At 48.4% G+C, this 10,440-nt stretch overlaps 1 protein-coding gene across 1 annotated transcript; it reads left to right on the top strand.

Annotated features, from left to right (window-relative positions):
* The first annotated feature begins 5,029 nt into the window (after positions 1-5,029).
* Positions 5,030-9,653, top strand: Fam163a (family with sequence similarity 163 member A). Its single transcript, XM_032915399.1, has 2 exons — positions 5,030-5,297; positions 6,275-9,653. The coding sequence occupies exons 1-2, from the start codon at positions 5,205-5,207 to the stop codon at positions 6,686-6,688; spliced, it is 507 nt and encodes a 168-aa protein (XP_032771290.1). The 5' UTR covers positions 5,030-5,204; the 3' UTR covers positions 6,689-9,653.
* Positions 9,654-10,440: the final 787 nt, after the last annotated feature.

Genomic DNA, 10,440 nt, shown 5'->3' with positions numbered 1-10,440 from the left:
TGATACCTGATGTGTATAGTGTTTGGAGTAGCAGGTATGGGAAACAATATAAGACAATTTACAACAACTGGGGTAACCTACTCCCACACATATTGTATCAACCGGCTACGGAAGTGTGTCCCTGTAATTCTCAATTGTTAATTGCTGGTGCCGGCAGGATATGTAAATGTTTGTCACTTCCTTACATGCCCCAAAAGAGGATTCTCTGAGATTATCATGTTAGAAAGTTGCAGTGGGGGAGGTCACAGAAGGTCACATTGAACTTAATCTGGCAAAAAGCAACTCTGAGATTTGGACTGGTCATAGTCCTGCTGCTGATTGCTCAGAATGGATAAACTGGAGCCTCTCCTATGTGCTAGTAGACTTTTTCCTAGGAGAAAGGAATGAGACTTTTGACAATGAGCTTGCTTCAGGAGCTGAGGCAGAGGGGCAGAAGCAGAGCCGGGGCAGGTCGGGGGTCTGGTACATAGATAGCCAAGGGACTGCCCTAGCAAACAGGCTAACAGCCTTATACTATACTATACTATACTACTATACTATACTATACTATACATATATATACTATACTATATATTGTACTATATATACTATAGTATATGTACTATAGTATATATACTATACTATACTATATATACTATACTATACTATATATACTATACTATACTATATATACTATACTATGCTATATATACTATAGTGTATGTATACTATACTATATATTCTATACTATATATACTATAGTATATATACTGTACTATACCATATATTCTATACTATAAATACTATATATACTATACTATGCATACATTATACTATACTATTTCTTTTTTTTTTTCTTTTTTTCGGAGCTGGGGCCCGAACCCAGGGCCTTGCGCTTGCTAGGCAAGCACTCTACCACTGAGCTAAATCCCCAACCCCTACTATTTCTTTATTATTGAATCTCAAGCATGACCCCCCCCAAAGCTCCCGCAATATACAACTTAATAGAAGCCTCAAGATATTTTTGCATCAAAGGAGAAATGGCTCAGCAATTATGAGCGCTCGCTGTTTTGTTCCCCCTCCCATCCCCCAGAGGACCCAGATTCAATTCCCACGTGGTAACTGACAGCCATCTGTAACTCCAATTCCAGGGGATCTAAAACCCTATTCTGGTTTCCTCAGGTACTGGGTACACATGTGCTGCACATCCATACACACAGGCAAAACACTCGCATGCATAAAATAAAAATAAATATATATTTTTAAGTTGGCTAGTACCCACCAGATAAGACTTGAGGAGCAGCATATGGAAAGGTATTGCAATAGAACTGAGGCAAGGGCTCAGGAATGGGGCAGCCAAGAAAGGCTGCTTGGTGCTTTGAAGGATGTGTAAGATTTGAGAAAGATGACTGTGTGCTACCAAAGCCCCTCAGGACTTCCCTCCACCTCCAAAGGAATCAAATCCCAGCCCCTCTTCTGTTCTAAATTTCTAAAGTTTTGTTCTAAAGCCCCGAGTCTCTGGGGGCTTTTCTGCCGCCCTCTTTGTACCTGAATAACTGCAGGGAATTTCTGGATTGCCCTGGCTCACTCTGGTCCATGTGTATCCTCATGCCTGCTCTCTCATCCGCCCTCCTGACAAATCCTCCCGATCTCCCACGTGGTCTCTCTATCTTTTTTCCTTCCTTTTTTCTCCCTGGGACCCCTGGCTGGGATCCAAAGTCCAACCTTCCTATTTCCTCTTCACAGCTAATTGGCTGATCAGCTCTTTACTGACCAAAGGACGCTAGAGAAGAATGTTTACAAAAACGTTGAGACGAAACCAAAGTCTGCCTGTACTCGACTCTCTGTGGGGATAGACATCATTTGAATAATACAAGGATAATCTTTACCCACTGCACATCAACCTCACTCCAACAAACCATGTTTGCTTCATGCCTACCCATTCTGTGATGTATTTAGTTCTCAGGGCCTTGTTTCACCAGCCATCCCCCCTCCCTGTTCCTCCTCTTCCCCCCTTCCCCCACTCCTGTGTTTTTCAACCCCCTGGACTGTCTCACTCTATCAGCACCACCTCCTCTCAGCTTACAGGATTCCTCTCAGACCTTGTAGGAGACATCTTCCTCAGTAATCAGTAACCCTTCCTTCTGGCCCTGCACCCCTGGTCTATGGTAGGTATCATAGGTGTCTGAGTCTCTTCCCAACACTAAAGTCTAAACTTCCTAAGAGCCAGGACTACCATTTAGGGTAGGAGATTCAGCTGAGGGAATAAGTTAGATGGTGGTGAGCATGTCGGAAAGTTGGGGAGGGTAGCACTTCGTAGCTGTGTCCTGATGAGTTATCCTTTACTCTTTTGGGGGCGATAGGAAGTCCTGAGGATTTTGCTGGTACATGATCATGTTTCTCCATGTATTCAAATCTTACACATCCTTTCTTGCTGCCCCATTCCTGAGCTCTTGCCAAGTTCAGGGTCCTATTGCAAAGCCTTCCCATATTCTACTCTTCCAGTCTTATTTTGGTGGAAGCTAGTCAACTTAAAAATATGTATCTATTTTCAGGCAGTGCCAGACGGATGCTGGAGTCACGGGCAGGCACACGAGGGGCTGATGAAAGGCCCAAAGACAGTGGAAGGAACGGGGCTCACACACAAGCCCAGGAAGGTTAGAAAGGAAGCCAGTACACCACCAGTTCAGCCTGAACTGGCACAGGGGACAGAAGACCAAAGAAGATTAAAAGAATCTGCGATACTTCAGCCAGAACAGTTTGCCACATCCAATACGCTGATCAGACTAGTGTGCGAATAAATCACCGGAGACCGTTATACACACACACACACACACACACACACACACACACACACACACACACACTGTAGCTGTCTTCAGACACACCAGAAGAGGGCATCCGATCTCATTACAGATGGTTGTGAGCCACCATGTGGTTACTGGGATTTGAACTCAGGACCTTTGGAAGAGCAGTCAGTGCTCTTAACCACTGAACCATCTCTCCAGCCCAAGACCGTTTTAAAATACACATTTCCACTCCTTAGCGATGGTGAACAGGGGATGCCTTGCTGCTAGCCCAGGCCTACACTGCGGGCCCACAGTCAGGTTGGTAGCAGGGAGGCTGCCTGGTACCTCTAAACGAAGTAGAAACTGTAAAAGGAATTAAAATTCTAGCTAGCCTGTATAAAAGACACACAATTCAGGCAAGCCTAGATTGGGCAGATTTGGAGGTTATTGTAACTCATATCCCAGCCATATGTCCCTTGTTACTTACTGTTCCTCCTGGCTACATGCTCATGGTCCATTTCCTCATAACTGCCTCCTCCCATCTCCTCTCTCCGTCATATTTCTTCTTTGGCCTCTCTCTATCTGCCTATATCTGTCTACTGCCCAGTCACAGGCTTTAGCCTTTTATTGGCAAATTAACTTGGGGAGGAAGGTTACATAGCATCATTTGGTGTACATGAGGATCTCCTCGTGGGGAGGGCAACCAGATCTTGGGGGCCAGTATTTAGCATTTGAATACATAGCAGCACCAAACCAACCCCAACAAGAAGCAAGTTTTCTGGGAGCACCTGGTGGGCAAGTGGTACCTTTGAATGAAGGTACCACACTGACAACTTAGAGGTGGGCATCCATCTGTGGATCAAAATAATGCCTTTATCCTGGGTGTGTTGAGTTTGAGATAACAGCGGGCATCGAAGTGCTGTGTTGGGAGTAACATTCTCTTCCCAATATCTCTGTCTCTTTTGTTGTCTTACAGGTCATCGCTCCCCTCACTGAATGTAAGTCCTTGAAATCCTCCCTCCATCCTCAAGCCATCAAGCCCCCACTGTCCTGCAGGAGTGTGGGTGGGGTCCCATATGCCTGGGAAGCTCAGAAACCCCCCTCACTGGCCTGCCAAAGGCCCGAATGGCCTTACCCAGAACTTGCCTCTGTCCTATTCATTTGGTTCCAAGAACCAAGGTCAGTTCCTTCTAGGACCGTGACCTTCTAGAAGCCAGAAGGCTGCCTGCCAGCTCCCTCTGAGCTCATGCCCCCAAAGTTTCAGTAGCCAATGATATTTGTGCCCAAGAGAGAAGTGATATAGAGCCTGGCTTTGGGGGGAACCAGGTTAGGTGCAATTCCAGGCAAACATGTCAAAGCCTCAGGGCAGTGCCTCATACATAGAACATGAGTAGCTATCTCAAGAGGTTAAGGGGTTGGGGATTTAGCTCAGTGGTAGAGCGCTTGCCTAGCAAAGGCAAGGCCCTGGGTTCGGTCCCCAGCTCCAGAAAAAAAAAAAAAAAGAGGTTAATGGGAGGAGTCCTGCGGCATTGTGGGAAACAGGGAATACTTAGCATAACTCCTAAGCAGGCCAAGCCCTTCTCGTATTCTGTCTTGGAGCCACAGGAGCAGGAAGCCAAGAAGGAGGTGAAGATGGGGCAGGAGCAGTAAGGCTTGTTTTGCAAGCATAAGGACCAGGGTTCAGTCACCAAAGAGAACCTGAGTTTGCTCCCTAGAACTCACATCTGAAAAGAGCCAGATGGGATGATGGGTATTTGTAATCCTAGGATGACAGAGGCCAAAACAGGCAAATTTTGGGGGTTCCTTGGCCATCTAACCTAGTCTCCTTGGCAAGGTCTGGGCTAGTAAGAGGATTTTGTCTAAAAATGAAAAAAAAAAAAAAAAAAGATTGGGTGGTGGTGCATGTCTGGCAGAGGCAGGTGGCAGAGGCTAGCCTGGGCTACAGGGCCAGTTCCAGGACAGCGAGATGACTTGGAGAAACCCTGTTTCAAAACAAAACAAAACAAAACAACAACAACAATAATAATAATGATGATGCTAATAATAGCCTCTAAGGAGCAATACCCAAGGTTGTCTTTTGGCCTTTACTTGTACACCCACATATACACAGACATACATATATATAAAATAATAATAATAATAATAATAATAATAATAATAATAATAATAATAATAATGGAGGAGGAGGCAAAGAGAAACCAAATGGCACAAGGAGCAATGGAGCAGTCAGCGCTCTCCTGTCTTTTCCCTCCAGCAGCCGAGGCCCCCACCCCTCTCTGGGTTAAGCGTAGCAAGTCCTCTGCCTTCAGGACACCAATGCGGGCCTGGGTCCACTCAGCTCCTGTCCTGCTGTCCACTGCTGTGCAGAGAATGTGGATCACCCACTCCTCACTTACCGGCATACATCTTTGCAGAGTTTGATGGGGCGCCGGGCGGATGACAGCGGGAACAGTTGTGATCACTGGCGGAATCCTAGCTACAGTGATCCTCCTCTGTATCATTGCTGTCCTGTGCTACTGTAGGCTCCAGGTCAGTACCATGGGCCTACGGTCAGAGGCTGGGGGACCGGCATCAGCAAACCACTTCTGCATGATGGGGACAGAAACTGGAGGCCCACTTTGGAGGCAATAATATCCAAAGCCATAAAATATGAAGTATAAGTGAAGGAAGCTGAAAATTGAGTGTGTTCAGAAGGAAGCTGTTCGCCCCCCATCACACACACACACACACACACACACACACACACACACACACACACACACACACACACACGTTTTCTGTACCCCACAGAGGCACCAACCAGAGTATGTCCTGGAAAGATTCAGGACTCTCACATTCACCTCTGAGATGGTTGCTGTCTTAGATAGGGCCTTATTGCTGTGAACAGACACCATGACCAATGCAAGTTTTATAAAGGACAGCATTTAATTGGGGCTGGCTTACAGGTTCAGAGGTTCAGTGCATTATCATTAAGGTGGTAGCATGGCAGCATCCAGGCAGGCCTGGTGCAGGAGGAGTTGAGCGTTCAACATCTTCATCTGAAGGAAGCCAGGAACAGACTGAGCATCCTCAGGCAGCTAGGAGGAGGGTCTCCAAGCCCACCCCCACAGTGACACACTTCTTACAAGGCTACACCTTCTAATAGTGCCACTCCCTGGGCCAAGCATAAGCAAACCATCACAGTGGCATTAGTAGGAAAGTCACCAACCACCCTGGGAGACTGGAAACTGCCTTAGCAGCCTCCGACCCTGGCCTTGCATTCCTCCATGTGCCTCCCTCTCTGCTCCACACTGGGAAAAAGGGAGAAGGGCTGGCCTGGTAAAGCTGGGAGTAAATGCTTGTCGGATGACGGAGGGTCTCTAGTACTAGAGTATATCTCCCTTCCCCAACAAAGTGGCTGGCATGAGGTCTCCAGTGAAAGGTGGAGGAGGGTTGTTCCTGTGTACACTCACTAGTGATGGGGGGGGCTAGACCGCCTCTTAAGCGTCCTTTCTTCTTCCCCCCAGTATTACTGCTGCAAGAAGGGCACGGATGATGAGGAAGCTGAGGAGGAAGAGGAAGCGGAGGAACATGACCTTTCCCTCCATCCCCGAGCCCCCACCTGCAATGCCTGCAGCTCCCAAGTCCTGGACGGCAGAGGCAGCCTGGCACCTCTCACCAGCGAGTCCTGCAGCCAGCCGTGTGGGGTGGCCAGCCACTGTACCACTTGCTCCCCTTACCGCACCCCCTTTTACATACGGACAGCTGACATGGTGCCCAACGGGGGTGGAGGCGAGAGGCTCTCCTTTGCCCCTACACACTACAAAGAGGGGGGAACCCCATCCCTCAAATTGGCAGCACCTCAGAGTTACCCGGTGACCTGGCCAAGTTCTGGGCATGAGGCCTTCACTAATCCAAGGGCTATTAGTACAGATGTATAATCCTTTTCACCCTGATCTGCACATACCCAACACGGCTGTCCCAGCAGGAGCCATGGAGTGGGGGAGGGGCCCTTCCAATAGCTCCCCTCCCCCAGGAGCCATTTCAGTTTCTCCGGCTTCCCTAGCAGAGATTCTATAGGATGTGAACTATTAAATGCTTGAGGACCAGGGCTGGACCTGTCTCCAGCCCTGTGGCCCAGAGGTGGGGACCTGATAAGTCTGCAATGTCACCCAATTCTCTCTGGGGATATTCTCTCTGACAGTCAAGCTCTATATGACCCCTTCCAACAAGCCCAAACCCTTTGCTTTGATGGGCTGTGTAAAGATACACCAGGGAAAATTAAGCAAGGGTTAGGGAGGCTTCCAGAGACCTTGGGAGATGAGGTGGGCAGACCTAGAAGAAATGGACACATAGGGAACCGTGAGGACTAGACATCCCAGAATTTGAGAGGAGAGAGGAAAAGGCGTTAAGGGAGCCCCTCGGGGTTTGCTTGCTGGAATGCACCCGTGGGCTAGTTTATACTCTATCTTTTACTTGGGTTGCCTGTTCCCACAGGAACATTGAGTTCTGGAGACACCACGTCTGCTACCTAGTCCCTCCTCGTGAAACGCATCAAACTGATGCTAAGTGCCACAGCACATGACTGTTTATGGGGACTATAGCAAAAAGAGTCTATATAACCTGTCTCCCCTTCAAGTCCTTTGTTACGCTCCCTACTAGAGAAACTTTCCCAGATTTTACTCATTATAGTTCTAGAAGCCCAGTGAACAGATAAATCTCACTGGTTGTTCCCATCCCTCCATGCTTAGCCACATATGTCAACTCCATCCCCTGAGGGTGTGGGGACGCCCATTCCTGGGGTGGGGCTGAGTTCCCTGTCCTATTCATCACCACCAATTGCCATATGGCTTTGCCTCCTTCAGGAGCTGCAGAGCAGAAAGGTCCAGGGTAACCAACACATAAGACAAATCTGACCCTCTAGCAACTGGACCCAATGGCATTTAAAGGGGCCAGTCTCCATGGCAACCAGGAGGAGGGACCTGAGGCAATGCTGAAACAGTTAAGTTCCCACACCTGCATAAGCTCCCCCAGAGGCTATTGCATCCATCTGTGATGTGACATAATGAACGGGACCATTTTATCCCATCAGGAGATGTGGCCTTCTCACCTGAGATCTGGGGGTCTCCTGAAGGTTGGCTGTGTCTTAGTAATTAGATTTTAAGCTTGCTTGCCCTCCTTTGGCCCCTTACTTCCCAGACTCATGGCGATGAGCCATTTTGCTGTCTTACTCTAGTCTCAAGTCCCAACACCTCCCACTTATATCTAGCAGTGGCCTTATGGGTTTTTGTTGTTGTTTGTTTCGTTTTGCTTAGTTTAGTTGTTTTGTTTTAGTATGTCTATAAGTTCTCCAGTTACTCTGTGGTTCAAGGGTCACTGTTCTAAGGGTGTAATTAATGCCTGCACATTCCAGAGTCACACAATGATATGGAGGGTGGGCTGGGAGATGGGCTGGTTGTTCTGAAATCTGGTTGGCTGGTCGGTTGGTTGATCTGACAAAGAGCAGGGTGCACCTCACATCTCCAACTGTAAATAATGAACTCGGGGTTAAGGACCCACTCTCCACTCACTTTCTGTCCATTCCTTCGCCCTGGGACAGTCAGGTGTCTGCACTGAGACATCCGTTTTTTTCTCCAGAAAAGCAAAGCTTGCCTTGATGGACTCTAAATGTCCCTTAACATTCCGAGAATCCAAGACTTCTTAGACCTGCTCGCCAGCCTTTTCTCTTGCCTTCATCCTGGCAGGGCTGGTTGGACTCTCCAGCTGCCTGATTCTGGGTACAGGGACATTTGTCGTGGGCTAGAAACCACAAAAGGCATGCTGGGAGGAAGCCCAAGCAGTGAGAAGACAAAATCAAATCGATTGCTGGTGAAGGGCAAGCAAGTCAGGGCTAGGCTGTAGGTCAGTTGATAGAGCTCTCGCCAGGTCTGCACAAAGCCCAGGGCTCAGTCTCCAAGCTGCATTAAACCCAGCATGGCAGGCACACCTCTTAATACTCGGATGTCGAGCGAGGAAGGTAGGAACTGCTCAAGGTCATCCTTGGCTACATAGTTAGTTCAAGGTCAGCCTGGGCTACCTGAGACCCTGGTCTCAACAAGAACAACAAAACATTTGTTCAACCCCCTACTGAGCAACCTCAAAAGGCCTGCACTGTCTCCGGAAGCCACAGCAGGAGGACTAATGGTCTCCATCTCCCTGTGCAGAGGGGATGGCTCTGCAGCCCCAGGGCACCCAGTCCCACCATCTGCCCGTCCTGGGCCACGTGCAACCCCTTGACTTGCTCCTGGGTCTGGCAGCTCTCCCCACCTCCTCACCACCAGCCCAGTGCCTTGCTCTCCTGTGGTCCCGCAGCTTCACCCTAGAAAACAAGGTCCTCATACCAATGCCTTTGGGTAAACCAAGAGAACCCAGCCAAATGTAAGCCACTTTTATACTAGGGGCTCTGGGTATAAAGCACTCTTTGCCTTTGTGTCTCCTATAGGTTTCTCAGCTTAAGCCACGAGTCAAAATCTGGATCCCAAGTGTCAAAGGGGAGGGGGAACACACACTTCCCTTCAGCCCACGTTGTTCAAGGTGCAGGCTCCACCCTAGGCTACAGGTCACCTGCCCCCTCACTCTTCACTGTAGCATCATGAGCTCCATCCTGGGGGAAGAGAAGGTTCACCCAACTCGCTATTGTCCCGTTAGCTGTCGAGTCTGTGCCATGAGACACAATTTGTGCACTCGTCAAACTGAACCCTACACAGGAAGAGAAGGAATCGGGGACCCGGGGATTAGCCAATCCTCTCCAGCACCTTTGTCCACATCACTCCACTTCTCCTGCTGCAGATTTCTTGTCTTGTACCTTTGATAACTTGGAACACAACCAAGTGACTGTCAAAATAAAGGAGGAATTTTACGTAGAAACCCCAGAGGGCCTTCCGTCCTTTATCCAGGGAGGGGTAACTGCATGGCTTTACTCATCTGAACCCCCAAACATCCAAAATCTACTCACGTCCTCTCCTCTTCTGCTCACACATTAACAAAGCTCTCACTTTATTGCAAGGCAAACCTCCGCGGGGTCAGCCCTCACAACCTGGGAGCGCTTCCTGTGTCTTGGAGAAAGGGGGTTTAAGTGTGTTAGCGATAAGTTCCGGGTCGTAGAGAAAGATAGCACGAGGGGGCTGGAGAGATGGCTCAGCAGTTAAGAGCACTGACTGCTCTTCCAGAGGTCCTGAGTTCAAATCCCAGCAACCACATGGTGGCTCACAGCCATCTGTAATGGTATCTGATGCCCTCTCCTGGTGTGTCTGAAGACAGCGACAGTGTACTCATAAATAAATAAACCTTTATTTAAAAAAAAAAAAAAATAGCACCATTCCAACTGAAGTGCTTGGGCAAGCAAACCTAACTTATCACTGATCAGAACTTTACTACTCTGAAGAGCGAACTCACCCAGACTTGGTTTCTGTTCTCAGTCAAGGGGCGGGCGACCTTATCCCCAATACTTGGGGTCCTCGCAGAACTAATCCATTGGCTACTCTGAGAAGAATCAATGCACAGGAACTGTAGGAAGAAGAGAGAAGGGCTCACAGCTCCAAGGGAGAAAGGGGCCCACTCATGGCTCAGGGTCATTGTATTCCCAGGAAACAGCAGGGCCTTTGCGTAAACAAATATTTAACTGGGTGGAAAGGCTATTAAAATGTTTGCATAA

The sequence above is a fragment of the Rattus rattus genome, chromosome 10 (genome assembly GCF_011064425.1).
Source record: "Rattus rattus isolate New Zealand chromosome 10, Rrattus_CSIRO_v1, whole genome shotgun sequence".
In the NCBI taxonomy this organism is placed as follows: domain Eukaryota; kingdom Metazoa; phylum Chordata; class Mammalia; order Rodentia; family Muridae; genus Rattus; species Rattus rattus.
Note: the sequence above shows the minus strand (reverse complement) of the source record. Positions and strands in the feature narration are given on the sequence as shown.